The sequence below is a fragment of the Aquarana catesbeiana genome, unplaced genomic scaffold (genome assembly GCF_042186555.1).
Source record: "Aquarana catesbeiana isolate 2022-GZ unplaced genomic scaffold, ASM4218655v1 unanchor236, whole genome shotgun sequence".
Taxonomy (NCBI): domain Eukaryota; kingdom Metazoa; phylum Chordata; class Amphibia; order Anura; family Ranidae; genus Aquarana; species Aquarana catesbeiana.
This window is the reverse complement of record NW_027362664.1, coordinates 1,507,859-1,525,054: the sequence shown is the minus strand read 5'-3', so window position 1 is coordinate 1,525,054 and position 17,196 is coordinate 1,507,859. Positions and strand designations below refer to the sequence as shown.

At 56.5% G+C, this 17,196-nt stretch overlaps 2 protein-coding genes across 3 annotated transcripts in view; one reads left to right on the top strand and one right to left on the bottom strand.

The window, feature by feature from the left end:
- The window catches only part of LOC141121985 (uncharacterized), a 641,331-nt gene that overhangs the window by 498,535 nt on the left and 125,600 nt on the right, over positions 1 to 17,196 (bottom strand). Inside the window, 1 exon segment of the mRNA XM_073611770.1 lies at positions 4,518 to 4,615. Coding sequence (XP_073467871.1) covers positions 4,518 to 4,615 — 98 coding nt within the window.
- The window catches only part of LOC141121973 (uncharacterized), an 83,431-nt gene that overhangs the window by 32,266 nt on the left and 33,969 nt on the right, over positions 1 to 17,196 (top strand). The window lies entirely within an intron of this gene.

Sequence of the window (17,196 nt, the reverse complement as noted above, 5' to 3'; positions counted from 1 at the left end):
GGATGATAAAAGCTGTCTTTTTCCGACTCTGTCCTGTTGCCATGGTAACAGATTAAATGACTTACAGAGACACCCATTCTAAGGCTTCAAAGAGAACTAAAAAGAATAATAAACTGACGAGCGGGACAACCTTGTGGACCATACCTCTACCTTTCAACCCTTTTTCTTCTTTCTCTTTCCTTTTTTCCACCTTATGATTAAAGCTCATTATCAGAATTTATTTGACCTATATACACTCTACCTGTAAACAATATGTATAGTAGGTATAAATCATTTAAATACCTACAAAAGTAACTAAGGAAATGATATATATCTTTAATTTAGGTTTACGTGAACCCAATGTTTAATATTTGAAATTTCATGATATTTACCTATATAAACCCTACTGTAAAACAATGAGCTTACTTTATAGATCCTTGTAAACTTACTTTATGTATCTTTATGTATCTTTATAACATTGTATACTCAATAAACTTCTTTTGACAAGGAAAAGCTGTCTTTTCCCTGTCTTGTTCTCTCACTAATACCTGTCCATACCCACTTTCCAAGGCCAAGGCAGGAAAATAATGGGTCTGGTCCAATGCCATGAGCGATTTTTCTACTTAAGGCAGGATGGGGTAGGCATCCCAGTGGGTACAGATGTTGAGCTTGCAATAGTCAATGCAGAACCGTAAACAACCATCCCTTTTGAGCACCGGAACAACTGGGGTGGCTCACAGACTACGGCTCTCCTTGCTTTTTCCACTCTGCAACGTATTGCAAATCAAGTCCTTGACTTCTTGACATAGAGCAGGGAGTATGTGCTGGTGCCTTTCCCAAATGGGATCAGTACCTTCTGTGTGGATGGGGTATTCTATGGCCTTGGTGCATCCATAATCCTCAGGACCAGTTGTGAAAACTAGTACGTTTTTCTCCAGCAGTTGATGGAGGAGGCATTGCTTGGGTAATGAGTAGTCCTGGAAGGGAATGGCTAGTTGGTCCAAGAGCTGCTGATACTGGTCAATGTCCAAGATGGTCACGGCCACAGATAGCTTTCACCACCGGTTGGGACCCTGCAATGCAATAAAAATCTGTAAGGATCCTATGGTTCTGCAGCAGGACAGGGGCTGTCCTTAGGCTGATGAGCTGGACCAGCACCTGGCCCCAGTGAACCTTGGATAGAGTATGAGCTACTAGCCACCCCCCTGACATCTCGAGGTCTCTTCAGGGTTCTAGCTTCTTGTGGATCCCCAATGAGCAAGAACCAAATGACTTCTTGGGGGGGGGGGGCAAAGCAGCTTTCACTCCGATGGTGCATGAGCATCACCCACCCTTTCCGGCTTCAGACTTGCCGCCCTTTGGTGGGCTTCATAGGCCTGTATCACATTGAACCACACTGCCCACAAGCCACAACTCCGGTTCAGTTCACTCAGCCATTCCACCTCTGCCAGCAGGTGAGGCAAGTCCAGACTCTTTAGGACATTCATGCCCAGGACCATGGATACCAAGGACACAACTGGGCAGTGGGTGACCACTACTCCAACTCCTTCTACTTGGCCAAATATTTGGATCCCCACCCACATGACCCCTTTACCCTTATGGGTACATTGTTAGCTACCTATAGGGATGTTGCAGAAATTGCATTGTCAATAATGTTCCAATACAGCACTAAAATCTATGCAATGGTTTAGAACTGATGGCAACACTCACAGACGATTATACAGCACTTGCAGAGAGCGCTGCTCGGAAACTGACAAAACCTGGCGCTGGGGGCCGCTGGTAGACAGTGAGAAGCAAGAACTAGTGGCGAAAAGGTTCCCCGCAGCAGCACCGACGACAGCCTCTATGCTGTCCCTCCACCCTTGGAACCTCTCCCTCGTGCTAGGTAATGTGCAATTCGTTTTGGTCCAAATACAATTTTGGATGAGTTTTTGGTTATTCGGAGATTTGGATGTATTTAAACCTCTGAATGAAATAGTAACAAATTTAGTTGAAATCTGTTAGAATTTGTTTATTAGTTTTCTAAGGAATTCCAACTTTTCAGAATGATTAGAATCCGGATTGGTCAAAAAACGACCGTTTTAAATTCTGTGTGAAGAAAAAGCTGATTGTTAAGCTGGCTGCCCGCGTCCTTAACAACCATGAGTCATCTGTCAGTGGCCTTCTCCACTGACAGATGAATGTAAAACAAAAAGAATGCCGGCATTGCCCGGCAAGAGAAAAATGTTTTAAAAAACAGCGTGGGGTCTCCCTCAAAATTAATACCAGACCTCATCCGAGCATGCAGCCTGGCAGGTCAGGAAAGGGGAGGGGATGAGCAAGCATCCCCCCCTCCTGAACCCTACCAGGCCACATGCCCTCAACATGGGGGGGTGGGGGGGTGGGTGGGTGCTTTGGGGCATCAAGGGCCTCTTATCGACAACCCTGGGCTGTGAGCATATTGGAATCTGGAAGCCCCCTTTAACAAGAGGACCCTCCGTTATAAGAGGTGGTGCCACCGGGTGACATAGCCCCGTCCCTTGTCTATAGAAGAACTGTCAAAGCGCAGAGCGTGCAGATGACAGGAGGGTTCCCAGGAGGTGGAGTGGGTTTTTTTTATCTTCAATTTTTGTGGTCCGGCAAGCGTCGTGATTGACGATGGATTTACATCGAGGGACACTATTTTTTTATTTTTTAATAAAGGACTTGTCAAAAACAGTTTCTTGTGGTTATTATTGTTTTACACTTTTTTGGTGTGTGGGTAGGGATACCCAATACATATTTACATAGGGGGAGGGGGGCCGGGGGCACCTTGTTAAAGGGAGCTTCCATATTCCGATAAGCCCCCCACCCGCAGACCCCGACAACCACAGTCCAGGGTTGTCGGAATGAGACCCTTGTCCTCCCTGCCCCAAAGCACCCCTCCCCATGTTGAGGGCATGAGTCCTGGTATGGTTCAGGAGGCAGGAGGCACTCGCTCGTCACCTCCCCTTTCCTGACCTGCCGGCGGGAGGTCATGTGACCCCACAGGGGCACTGTGAATTAATGTATTTAGCTGCAAAATTTTAAAAGAACACAGACACTGTACTGCCTATCTTGCTATAACAGAGGGGATACTAGTTATGATCAGTGACTTTACATCCACAACGGAATAGGGGAAGGAGGGGAGGAGGGGCTGGCTAACACATACACAGACTCCTGAGCTGGCAAACGGGGAGGAAGTGGGGGGAGGGAGAGACTGTGGGATGACAGAGGCACATAAATTGACCACAGTATCATTGATCAGTAGCAATGATTATTGTAGTCAGCACACCTAGGGGGATACAGGAAAAGGCAGGATCAACCAGGTATTTTACACCATAGAGAGGGACAAATGACACTCCAGGTGCACAATGTTTTTTATTGTGCTTTAAAGGAACAGGATCATTATTTTTTTTTTAGGGTTACAACCACTTTAATGACCCACCTGTGCTGATCTCTGTAGGAGTGTCCTCCTCTATAAATGTCCCCGTTATTCCATCCTCCTCCATAGACTGCTGATCATCCCTCACATACCTCTCTTCTTCTTCTGATTTAACCTCAACCTTTATATCTATCAGATCTTCACCCTAAACCAAGAAAATGAGAGTGAATATTAGACATGTGCACACTGAAATATTTCGTTTCAGAATTTCGTCCGAAAAATAAATTTATTTAGTCCCGAAATTCGTTTTTATTTAGTTAAAAAATCCATTAAACTGTACGACACCGCAATCGTACATTTCCGGTCGAATGTTCCGCCTACAAGCTATAATTAGAATTCTAATGTTGTATGACACTAGTAATAATTATATTTATAAATTATTATTACTATTATTAATTATTATTACTATTCAACCAACATTAGAATTCTTCTATAGCCTATTTGACCATAAATGTCCGCTCGCAGGGACTGCTTTGTCGAATCTTCATGTTGAATCTTTTCTCTCTATGTCGAATAATCTTGGACTAATAGAGTTAGGTTAGGCACATTCGACCTTTTTTGCTATTGTCTCTATAATGTCGAATCTTTTCTCTCTATGTCAAAGCTTTTCTCTCTATGTAGAATAATCTGGGACTAATAGAGCTAAGGTTAGGCACATTCGACCACAGGTTCGATGGACACAGATCGATATTGTCAGCGTCATGTCGAATCTCCTATCTATATCGAACTGTTGTCGCAACGAAAACGAAAATAAAGCATTTTTTATGTCGGATCTTTCATTTTTTTAATAAAAAATTCACACTTTGTCTCTATAAGTGTGTTTTATAACCTCCGTCCCACCAACCTTGTAACAATGAGGGATGGTGTGATCTTCCTGTGTGGAATCCCTGGAATACAGAGGATGGGGACATCTCTCTGGTGGGTTCCTGGTATTTGGTGGCTCCATCACTCCATACTCCTCATCCTCCTCTTTATACTCTTCTTTAACAACAATATTATAATCACCAAGATTTCCACTCTGAAAGATATAAGATATTCATTGTAACAAACAAATCTGCATATAACTTATAACTACCAATAATGGTCAATCATCTACCTGATGATGGTGAGGGATGGTGTGACCTTCCTGTGTGGAATCCCGGGAATACAGAGGACGGGGACATCTCTCTGGTGGGTTCCCATTACTGGATCCATCTGTAGGAAACACACACACTGACTGAATACATTGTTTCTATGTGTTTATCAGATGATGGGGGATCTAGGTGGACCCTCCGTACTGCTCTCTCCTTTACAATAAAGTCTCCTCTTACCCGGTGATGTGAGGGGCGGCTGATTGTCCATCATGACGTCCTTGTAGAGATCCTTGTGCCCTTCTAAATACTCCCACTCCTCCATGGAGAAATAGACAGTGACATCCTGACACCTTATAGGAACCTGACACACACAATGATACAGTCACCATCCAGACACATCCCTTGTCTGTTACTGGATAATGTCCCAGAATTCCCAGCACCGCTCACCTCTCCTCCATGATCTCTCTGGTGACTTCTAGAATCTTCTTTGTATTTCTCTATTCTATCAGGGAGGGAGGCGGAGGCAATGTGATGTCATATATGATCTCCAGACTTTACAGGAGGAAAACTCTGAACACAAATAGTAAAATTAAATAATATTCCCAGAATCCTCCTCACCTCTCCATTCAGGTCTCCATTTTATTAAAGTCCCACTTCAGACTGAGGTATAATTTACCCACACAGGACCCTCACACTATGCAGGTTAAAAGCTTGTAGCAAGCATTCTGACATTACATACAATGCAGGACCAACAGTCCCACTTTGCTAGTGAGGATGCCAAGGGTCCGCCCACATCCTAAGAGCATCAGAAAAAAAGCCAGTTGGAGGGACATTGGGAGGAGGAGCTGTGAGGTCAGTGTGATGTCATAGGACATATAGACTCTGGATGGAGGGACATTGGGAGGAGGAGCTGTGAGGTCAGTGTGATGTCATAGGACATATAGACTCTGGATGGAGGGACATTGGGAGGAGGAGCTTGTGAGGTCAGTGTGATGTCATAGGACATATAGACTCTGGATGGAGGGACATTGGGAGGAGGAGCTTGTGAGGTCAGTGTGATGTCATAGGACATATAGACTCTGGATGGATGGACATTTGGATGGGGACATTTGGGGGGTCCTCTATATGAGGTTCCCATGCAAATCAAATCATTGTTCCTGGGTGTGTCCTACCTCTCCTAAACTGAAGAGTGAACTTCGACCTTTACCATACAGAAATCTGTCAGGAATCTGTGAAAGTAAGCTCTCATGTGATCAGGTGACGTGCGGAGGAACGGAGTGTAAATAGCAGACAATTTTCTCCAGAGCTCCTAATGGTGGGGATGGATTTTGCTGAGTGCTGGTGACAAGTTTCCACCCCCCAGGATCACTGCAGGTGTGGAGAAAAACTGTGTAAGAGGATATGGAGGAGAGATGAGGAGGAGATCCAGGAATCAGGATAAAGGTCAGGACAAGCAACAGACGAGGCATCCAAGAGATGAAGCCGGGGTCACTACACAGAAAATCAATCCAAGGAAACAACAGGCAGGACGAGGAATAGCAAGAAGGAGCTCAGAGACAAATGAGAATATTGCTCAGCCAATGGGAGATTATCTCAGCATGACTTACATAATGAAGGAGATGAGGGGGAGGGGAGGAAGTCACTTATGGTGACCATAGAGACATGGAAATTCAGCTGGTTCAGCAGGGATCGGTCACATTTCCATCCATGTGTGGTCACTGCCGGATAAAAGTCACTCCATCAGCGGCTGCAGCCAATAGCTTCATCACTGATCTGTGTATTCTGAGAGCGGAGGAGCGCCCCCCATTGTCAGAATACAATAGTGCAGTGGGGAGGATTCCCCCATCCCCCTCCAATGTGTGGATGGGGGAATCACTTCAGTTTTTTCCTCTCATCCCGCTGGATGAACGATAAAACTGAACCATGTATGGCCAGATTTGGAAGCAAAATATATTATTCATCAACTGATCCCCCTGAAGGGGTTATTCTACATTTCCACACTATATATGTGTGTATCATCATCTGCTGGAGATAAAAGACATCACAGTGACTATGGAGGAAGAGGACGGACATGACGGGGGGGTTACTGGGTGTAAATAGAAAATAAGATCTTATTACCTCCTCAGCTACCACTTCCAGTAAGGTCTCCTTTGTACTTTGTACCTCATGGATCGTCGTCTGCATCTGACATCACTTCCGGTGTGTGCCAACATCACTTCCTCTCTTCCATAGAGACTTCCTGTCTTCCATAGAGATTTCCTGGGTAGAGGTGAGATCACCACCTTGTGGAGATCAGAAGAACTGCAGCCCAGAGAAACATCTCATAGTGTGAACACGGCCTTGTGCTGTGTGTGTATCAGGTACGTGCAGTGAGGTGATTGGCTGGTGAAGGACTGGATAGAATCAGAGCCAGATACACACAGGTTACATACACTGTGATCGTTAGAGCGAGAGCAATAATTCTAGCACTAGACCTCCTCTGTAACTCTAAACATGTAACCTGTAAAAAAAATTGAAAGCGTCGCCTATGGAGATTTTTAAGTCTTGAAGGTTGGCACCATTCCCATAGTTGCCAACATTGTAAAAAAAAAAAGTGGGACACTTTTGTACGGAGCCGTACAATGATTAGGGGGCAGGGCATTCGTTTGTAGGCGTTGCTTAGGAAATATATACGCGTCGCAGCTAAAAATGGGCGTGGTTTACGCGACATAGTGGGCGTGGCTTAAATGGGCGTGGCTCAAGAGGGTGTGGTTAGAGTCTGAGATGAGAGAGGGGGAGAGGGAAATGACGGGACAGCAGCCCCAGATCCTACACAATAGAAATATGTGTATTCTAGAAAGTTTAACAATCAGCAGATAAAGATACTCCAAACACCTGGTGTTAGCACTTCAATCATCCCGGCACCATGGTTGTTATGGTGTCAGGATGATTGAAGTGCATTATTTCTATTATTACATTGTAATATAAAATGAAATCATTCAACTCACCATAATGCAGAATCAGTGGGATACCTGAGCGTGTCACTAGCCACGTCGCCTGCCACCAGCCGTCCGTCCTTGCGTCAGATGTCCCAGCAGAGTCCGTCCTTGCATCAGGTGCCCCCAGCGGAGCCCCCCTTACATCAGATGTCCCCAGCAGAGCCCCCCCTCACATCAGGTGACCCCAGCGGAGCTCCCCCTCACATCAGGTGTCCCCAGCGGAGCTCCCCCTCACATCAGGTGTCCCCAGCGGAGCTCCCCCTCACATCAGGTGTCCCCGACAGAGCCCCCCCTCACATCAGGTTTCCCCAGTGGAGTCCCCCCTCACATCAGGTGTCCCCGGCGGAGCCCCCCTCACATCAGATGTCCCCAGTGGAGCCCCCCTCACATCAGGTGTCCCCAGTGGAGCCCCCCTCACATTAGGTGTCCCCAGTGGAGCCACCCCTCGCATTAGGTGTCCCCAGTGGAGCTCCCCTTCACATCAGGTGTCCCCAGTGGAGCCCCCCTCACATTACTTGTCCCCAGTGAAGCCCCCCTCACATTAGGTGTCCCCAGTGGAGCCCCCCCTCACATCAGGTGTCTTCGGCGGACCCCCCTCACATCAGGTGTCCCCAGTGGAGCCCCCCCTCGCATTAGGTGTCCCCAGTGGAGCCCCCTCACATTAGGTGTCCCCAGTGGAGCCCCCCCTCACATTAGGTGTCCCCAGTGGAGCCCCCTCACATTAGGTGTCCCCAGTGGAGCCCCCCCTCGCATTAGGTGTCCCCAGTGGAGCCCCCCCTCACATCAGGTGTCCCCAGTGGAGCCCCCCTCACATTAGGTGTCCCCAGTGGAGCCCCCCCTCGCATTAGGTGTCCCCAGTGGAGCCCCCTCACATTAGGTGTCCCCAGTGGAGCTCCCCCTCGCATTAGGTGTCCCCAGTGGAGCTCCCCTTCACATCAGGTGTCCCCAGTGGAGCCCCCCTCACATTAGGTGTCCCCAGTGGAGCCCCCCCTCACATTAGGTGTCCCCAGTGGAGCCCCCCCTCACATCAGGTGTCTTCGGCAGACCCCCCTCACATCAGGTGTCCCCAGTGGAGCCCCCCTCACATTAGGTGTCCCCAGTGGAGCCCCCCTCACATTAGGTGTCCCCAGTGGAGCCCCCCCCTCACATCAGGTGTCTTCGGCGGACCCCCCTCACATCAGGTGTCCCCAGTGGAGCCCCCCTTGCATCAGGTGTCCCCAGTGGAGCCCCCCTCAGATCAGGAGTCCCACATCGGTGCGCCCCCCCCACCTCAGAGGTGTCCTAGTAGTGTCCGCATGGCTAGAACCCCCGCCCCTTTCCATATCAGACTGGCTATACACCTGAGCGTGTCACTAGCCACGTCGCCTGCCACCAGCCATCCGTCCTTGCGTCAGATGTCCCAGCAGAGTCCGTCCTTGCATCAGGTGCCCCCAGCGGAGCCCCCCTTACATCAGATGTCCCCGGCAGAGCCCCCCTCACATCAGGTGTCCCCAGTGGAGCCCCCCTCACATCAGGTGTCCCCAGCGGAGCTCCCCCTCACATCAGGTGTCCCCGACAGAGCCCCCCCTCACATCAGGTGTCCCCAGTGGAGTCCCCCCTCACATTAGGTGTCCCCAGCGGAGCTCCCCCTCACATCAGGTGTCCCCGGCGGAGCCCCCCTCACATCAGATGTCCCCGGTGGAGCCCCCCTCACATCAGGTGTCCCCAGTGGAGCCCCCCTCACATCAGGTGTCCCCAGTGGAGCCCCCCTCACATTAGGTGTCCCCAGTGGAGCCCCCCTCGCATTAGGTGTCCCCAGTGGAGCTCCCCTTCACATCAGGTGTCCCCAGTGGAGCCCCCCTCACATTAGGTGTCCCCAGTGAAGCCCCCCTCACATTAGGTGTCCCAAGTGGAGCCCCCCCTCACATCAGGTGTCTTCGGCAGACCCCCTCACATCAGGTGTCCCCAGTGGAGCCCCCTTCACATTAGGTGTCCCCAGTGGAGCCCCCCTCAGATCAGGAGTCCCACATCGGTGCGCCCCCCCTTACCTCAGAGGTGTCCTAGTAGTGTCCGCATGGCTAGAACCCCCGCCCCTTTCCATATCAGACTGGCTATATACCTGAGCGTGTCACTAGCCACGTCGCCTGCCACCAGCCATCCGTCCTTGCGTCAGATGTCCCAGCAGAGTCCGTCCTTGCATCAGGTGCCCCCAGCGGAGCCCCCCTTACATCAGATGTCCCCGGCAGAGCCCCCCTCACATCAGGTGTCCCCAGTGGAGCCCCCCTCACATCAGGTGTCCCCAGCGGAGCTCCCCCTCACATCAGGTGTCCCCGACAGAGCCCCCCCTCACATCAGGTGTCCCCAGTGGAGTCCCCCCTCACATCAGGTGTCCCCAGCGGAGCTCCCCCTCACATCAGGTGTCCCCGGCGGAGCCCCCCTCACATCAGATGTCCCCAGTGGAGCCCCCCTCACATCAGGTGTCCCCAGTGGAGCCCCCCTCACATCAGGTGTCCCCAGTGGAGCCCCCCTCACATTAGGTGTCCCCAGTGGAGCCCCCCTCGCATTAGGTGTCCCCAGTGGAGCTCCCCTTCACATCAGGTGTCCCCAGTGGAGCCCCCCTCACATTAGGTGTCCCAAGTGGAGCCCCCCTCACATCAGGTGTCTTCGGCAGACCCCCCTCACATCAGGTGTCCCCAGTGGAGCCCCCTTCACATTAGGTGTCCGCAGTGGAGCCCCCTCACATTAGGTGTCCTCAGTGGAGCCCCCCCTCGCATTAGGTGTCCCCAGTGGAGCTCCCCTTCACATCAGGTGTCCCCAGTGGAGCCCCCCTCACATTAGGTGTCCCCAGTGAAGCCCCCCTCACATTAGGTGTCCCAAGTGGAGCCCCCCCTCACATCAGGTGTCTTCGGCAGACCCCCCTCACATCAGGTGTCCCCAGTGGAGCCCCCTTCACATTAGGTGTCCGCAGTGGAGCCCCCTCACATTAGGTGTCCCCAGTGGAGCCCCCCCTCGCATTAGGTGTCCCCAGTGGAGCTCCCCTTCACATCAGGTGTCCCCAGTGGAGCCCCCCTCACATTAGGTGTCCCCAGTGGAGCCCCCCTCACATTAGGTGTCCCCAGTGGAGCCCCCCCTCACATCAGGTGTCTTCGGCAGACCCCCTCACATCAGGTGTCCCCAGTGGAGCCCCCCTCACATTAGGTGTCCCCAGTGGAGCCCCCCTCACATTAGGTGTCCCCAGTGGAGCCCCCCCTCACATCAGGTGTCTTCGGCGGACCCCCCTCACATCAGGTGTCCCCAGTGGAGCCCCCCTTGCATCAGGTGACCCCAGTGGAGCCCCCCTCAGATCAGGAGTCCCACATCGGTGCGCCCCCCCTACCTCAGAGGTGTCCTAGTAGTGTCCGCATGGCTAGAACCCCCGCCCCTTTCCATATCAGACTGGCTATATACCTGAGCTTGTCACTAGCCACGTCGCCTGCCACCAGCCGTCCGTCCTTGCGTCAGATGTCCCAGCAGAGTCCGTCCTTGCATCAGGTGCCCCCAGCGGAGCCCCCCTTACATCAGATGTCCCCAGCGGAGCCCCCCTCACACCAGGAGTCCCCGGCAAAACCCCCCCTCACACCAGTAGTCCCCGGCGGAGCCCCCCCTCACACCAGGAGCCCCCCTCACACCAGGAGTCCCCGGCGGAGCCCCCCTCACACCAGGAGTCCCCGGCAGAGCCCCCTCACACCAGGAGACCCCGGCGGAGCCCCCCTCACACCAGGAGTCCCCGGCGGAGCCCCCCTCACACCAGGAGTCCCCGCTGGAGCTCCCTCTCACATCAGGTGTCCCCGGCGGAGCCCCCCCCACATCAGGTGTCCCCGGCGGAGCCCCCCTCACATCAGGTGTCCCCGGCGGAGCCCCCCCTCACACCAGGAGTCCCCGGTGGAGCTCCCCCTCACATCAGGTGTCCCCGGCGGAGCCCCCCCTCACATCAGGTGTCCCCGGCAGAGCCCCCCCTCACATCAGGTGTCCCCAGTGGAGCCCCCCTCACATCAGGTGTCCCCAGCGGAGCTCCCCCTCACATCAGGTATCCCTGGCAGAGCCCCCCTCACATCAGGTGTCCCCAGTGGAGCCCCCCTCACATCAGGTGTCCCCGGCAGAGCCCCCCCTCACATCAGGTGTCCCCAGTGGAGCCCCCCTCACATCAGGTGTCCCCAGCGGAGCTCCCCCTCACATCAGGTGTCCCCGACAGAGCCCCCCCTCACATCAGGTGTCCCCAGTGGAGCCCCCCTCACATCAGGTGTCCCCAGCGGAGCTCCCCCTCACATCAGGTGTCTCCGGCGGAGCCCCCCTCACATTAGGTGTCCCCAGTGGAGCCCCCCCTCACATTAGGTGTCCCCAGTGGAGCCCCCCTCACATCAGGTGTCCCCAGCGGAGCTCCCCCTCACATCAGGTATCCCTGGCAGAGCCCCCCTCACATCAGGTGTCCCCAGTGGAGCCCCCCTCACATCAGGTGTCCCCGGCAGAGCCCCCCCTCACATCAGGTGTCCCCAGTGGAGCCCCCCTCACATCAGGTGTCCCCAGCGGAGCTCCCCCTCACATCAGGTGTCCCCGACAGAGCCCCCCCTCACATCAGGTGTCCCCAGTGGAGCCCCCCTCACATCAGGTGTCCCCAGCGGAGCTCCCCCTCACATCAGGTGTCTCCGGCGGAGCCCCCCTCACATTAGGTGTCCCCAGTGGAGCCCCCCCTCACATTAGGTGTCCCCAGTGGAGCCCCCCTCACATTAGGTGTCCCCAGTGGAGCCCCCCCTCACATCAGGTGTCTTCGGCGGACCCCCCTCACATCAGGTGTCCCCAGTGGAGCCCCCCTTGCATCAGGTGTCCCCAGTGGAGCCCCCCTCAGATCAGGAGTCCCACAGCGGTGCGCCCCCCCCTACCTCAGAGGTGTCCTAGTAGTGTCCGCATGGCTAGAACCCCCACCCCTTTCCATATCAGACTGGCTATATACCTGAGCGTGTCACTAGCCACGTCGCCTGCCACCAGCCGTCCGTCCTTCCGTCAGATGTCCCAGCAGAGTCCGTCCTTGCATCAGGTGCCCCCAGCGGAGCCCCCCTTACATCAGATGTCCCCGGCAGAGCCCCCCTCACATCAGGGGTCCCCAGTGGAGCCCCCCTCACATCAGGTGTCCCCAGCGGAGCTCCCCCTCACATCAGGTGTCCCCGACAGAGCCCCCCTCACATCAGGTGTCCCCAGTGGAGTCCCCCTCACATCAGGTGTCCCCAGCGGAGCTCCCCCTCACATCAGGTGTCCCCGGCGGAGTCCCCCTCACATCAGATGTCCCCAGTGGAGCCCCCCTCACATCAGGTGTCCCCAGTGGAGCCCCCCTCACATCAGGTGTCCCCAGTGGAGCTCCCCTCACATTAGGTGTCCCCAGTGGAGCCCCCCCTCGCATTAGGTGTCCCCAGTTGAGCTCCCCTTCACTTCAGGTGTCCCCAGTGGAGCCCCCCTCACATTAGGTGTCCCCAGTGAAGCCCCCCTCACATTAGGTGTCTCCAGTGGAGCCCCCCCTCACATCAGGTGTCTTCGGCGGACCCCCCTCACATCAAGTGTCCCCAGTGGAGCCCCCCTCACATTAGGTGTCCCCAGTTGAGCCCCCCTCACATTAGGTGTCCCCAGTGGAGCCCCCCCTCACATTAGGTGTCCCCAGTGGAGCCCCCCCTCACATCAGGTGTCTTCGGCAGACCCCCTCACATCAGGTGTCCCCAGTGGAGCCCCCCTCACATTAGGTGTCCCCAGTGGAGCCCCCCTCACATTAGGTGTCCCCAGTGGAGCCCCCCCTTACATCAGGTGTCTTTGGCGGACCCCCCTCACATCAGGTGTCCCCAGTGGAGCCCCCCTTGCATCAGGTGTCCCCAGTGGAGCCCCCCTCAGATCAGGAGTCCCACAGAGGTGCGCCCCCCCACCTCAGAGGTGTCCTAGTAGTGTCCGCATGGCTAGAACCCCCGCCCCTTTCCATATCAGACTGGCTATATACCTGAGCGTGTCACTAGCCACGTCGCCTGCCACCAGCCGTCTGTCCTTGCGTCAGATGTCCCAGCAGAGTCCGTCCTTGCATCAGGTGCCCCCAGCGGAGCCCCCCTTACATCAGATGTCCCCGACAGAGCCCCCCCTCACATCAGGTGTCCCCAGTGGAGTCCCCCCTCACATCAGGTGTCCCCAGCGGAGCTCCCCCTCACATCAGGTGTCCCCGGCGGAGCCCCCCTCACATCAGATGTCCCCAGTGGAGCCCCCCTCACATCAGGTGTCCCCAGTGGAGCCCCCCTCACATCAGGTGTCCCCAGTGGAGCCCCCCTCACATTAGGTGTCCCCAGTGGAGCCCCCCCTCGCATTAGGTGTCCCCAGTGGAGCTCCCCTTCACATCAGGTGTCCCCAGTGGAGCCCCCCTTACATTAGGTGTACCCAGTGAAGCCCCCCTCACATTAGGTGTCCCCAGTGGAGCCCCCCCTCACATCAGGTGTCTTCGGCGGACCCCCCTCACATCAGGTGTCCCCAGTGGAGCCCCCCTCACATTAGGTGTCCCCAGTGGAGCCCCCTCACATTAGGTGTCCCCAGTGGAGCCCCCCCTCGCATTAGGTGTCCCCAGTGGAGCTCCCCCTCACATCAGGTGTCCCCAGTGGAGCCCCCCTCACATTAGGTGTCCCCAGTGGAGCCACCCTCACATTAGGTGTCCCCAGTGGAGCCCCCCTCACATCAGGTGTCTTCGGCGGACCCCCCTCACATCAGGTGTCCCCAGTGGAGCCCCCCTTTCATCAGGTGTCCCCAGTGGAGCCCCCCTCAGATCAGGAGTCCCACAGAGGTGCGCCCCCCCCTACCTCAGAGGTGTCCTAGTAGTGTCCGCATGGCTAGAACCCCCGCCCCTTTCCATATCAGACTGGCTATATACCTGAGCGTGTCACTAGCCACGTCGCCTGCCACCAGCCGTCCGTCCTTGCGTCAGATGTCCCAGCAGAGTCCGTCCTTGCATCAGGTGCCCCCAGCGGAGCCCCCCTTACATCAGATGTCCCCGACAGAGCCCCCCCTCACATCAGGTGTCCCCAGTGGAGTCCCCCCTCACATCAGGTGTCCCCAGCGGAGCTCCCCCTCACATCAGGTGTCCCCGGCGGAGCCCCCCTCACATCAGATGTCCCCAGTGGAGCCCCCCTCACATCAGGTGTCCCCAGTGGAGCCCCCCTCACATCAGGTGTCCCCAGTGGAGCCCCCCTCACATTAGGTGTCCCCAGTGGAGCCCCCCCTCGCATTAGGTGTCCCCAGTGGAGCTCCCCTTCACATCAGGTGTCCCCAGTGGAGCCCCCCTCACATTAGGTGTCCCCAGTGAAGCCCCCCTCACATTAGGTGTCCCCAGTGGAGCCCCCCCTCACATCAGGTGTCTTCGGCGGACCCCCCTCACATCAGGTGTCCCCAGTGGAGCCCCCCTCACATTAGGTGTCCCCAGTGGAGCCCCCTCACATTAGGTGTCCCCAGTGGAGCCCCCCCTCGCATTAGGTGTCCCCAGTGGAGCTCCCCCTCACATCAGGTGTCCCCAGTGGAGCCCCCCTCACATTAGGTGTCCCCAGTGGAGCCCCCCTCACATTAGGTGTCCCCAGTGGAGCCCCCCCTCACATCAGGTGTCTTCGGCGGACCCCCCTCACATCAGGTGTCCCCAGTGGAGCCCCCCTTGCATCAGGTGTCCCCAGTGGAGCCCCCCTCAGATCAGGAGTCCCACATCGGTGCGCCCCCCCCACCTCAGAGGTGTCCTAGTAGTGTCCGCATGGTTAGAACCCCCGCCCCTTTCCATATCAGACTGGCTATATACCTGAGCGTGTCACTAGCCACGTCGCCTGCCACCAGCCGTCCGTCCTTGCGTCAGATGTCCCAGCAGAGTCCGTCCTTGCATCAGGTGCCCCCAGCGGAGCCACCCTTACATCAGATGTCCCCAGCGGAGCCCCTCTCACACCAGCAGTCCCCGGCAAAACCCCCCCTCACACCAGGAGTCCCCGGCGGAGCCCCCCCTCACACCAGGAGCCCCCCTCACACCAGGAGTCCCTGGCGGAGCCCCCCCTCACACCAGGAGTCCCCGGCGGAGCCCCCCTCACACCAGGAGTCCCCGGCGGAGCCCCCCTCACACCAGGAGACCCCGGCGGAGCCCCCTCACACCAGGAGACCCCAGCGGAGCCCCCCTCACACCAGGAGTCCCCGGCGGAGCCCCCCTCACACCAGGAGTCCCCGGCGGAGCCCCCCCTCACATCAGGTGTCCCCGGCGGAGCCCCCCCTCACATCAGGTGTCCCCGGCGGAGCCCCCCCTCACACCAGGAGTCCCCGGTGGAGCTCCCCCTCACATCAGGTGTCCCCGGCGGAGCCCCCCTCACATCAGGTGTCCCCGGCAGAGCCCCCCCTCACATCAGGTGTCCCCGGTGGAGCCCCCCTCACATCAGGTGTCCCCAGCGGAGCTCCCCCTCACATCAGGTATCCCCGGCAGAGCCCCCCTCACATCAGGTGTCCCCAGTGGAGCCCCCCTCACATCAGGTGTCCCCGGCAGAGCCCCCCCCTCACATCAGGTGTCCCCAGCGGAGCTCCCCCTCACATCAGGTGTCCCCGACAGAGCCCCCCTCACATCAGGTGTCCCCAGTGGAGCCCCCCTCACATCAGGTGTCCCCAGCGGAGCTCCCCCTCACATCAGGTGTCCCCGGCGGAGCCCCCCTCACATTAGGTGTCCCCAGTGGAGCCCCCCCTCACATTAGGTGTGCCCAGTGGAGCCCCCCTCACATCAGGTATCTTCGGCAGACCCCCCTCACATCAGGTGTCCCCAGTGGAGCCCCCCTCACATTAGGTGTCCCCAGTGGAGCCCCCCCTCACATCAGGTGTCTTCGGCGGACCCCCCTCACATCAGGTGTCCCCAGTGGAGCCCCCCTTGCATCAGGTGTCCCCAGTGGAGCCCCCCTCAGATCAGGAGTCCCACAGAGGTGCGCCCCCCCCTACCTCAGAGGTGTCCTAGTAGTGTCCGCATGGCTAGAACCCCCGCCCCTTTCCATATCAGACTGGCTATATACCTGAGCGTGTCACTAGCCACGTCGCCTGCCACCAGCCGTCCGTCCTTGCGTCAGATGTCCCAGCAGAGTCTGTCCTTGCATCAGGTGCCCCCAGCGGAGCCCCCCTTACATCAGATGTCCCCAGCGGAGCCCCCCTCACACTAGGAGTCCCCGGCAAAACCCCCCCTCACACCAGGAGTCCCCAGCGGAGCCCCCCCTCACACCAGGAGCCCCCCTCACACCAGGAGTCCCCGGCGGAGCCCCCCTCACACCAGGAGTCCCCGGCGGAGCCCCCCTCACACCAGGAGTCCCCGGCGGAGCCCCCGCTCACACCAGGAGACCCTGGCGGAGCCCCCCTCACACCAGGAGTCCCCGGCAGAGCCCCCCTCACACCAGGAGTCCCCGGTGGAGCTCCCCCTCACATCAGGTGTCCCCGGCGGAGCCCCCCTCACATCAGGTGTCCCCGGCGGAGCCCCCCCTCACATCAGGAGTCCCCGGCGGAGCCCCCCTCACATCAGGAGTCCCCGGCAGAGCCCCTCCTCACATCAGGTGTCCCCGACAGAGCCCCCCTCACATCAGGTGTCCTGAGTGGAGCCCCCCTCACATCAGGTGTCCCCGGCAGAGCCCCCCTCACATCAGGTGTCCCCAGTGGAGCCCTCCTCACATCAGGTGTCCCCGGCAGAGCCCCCCTCACATCAGGT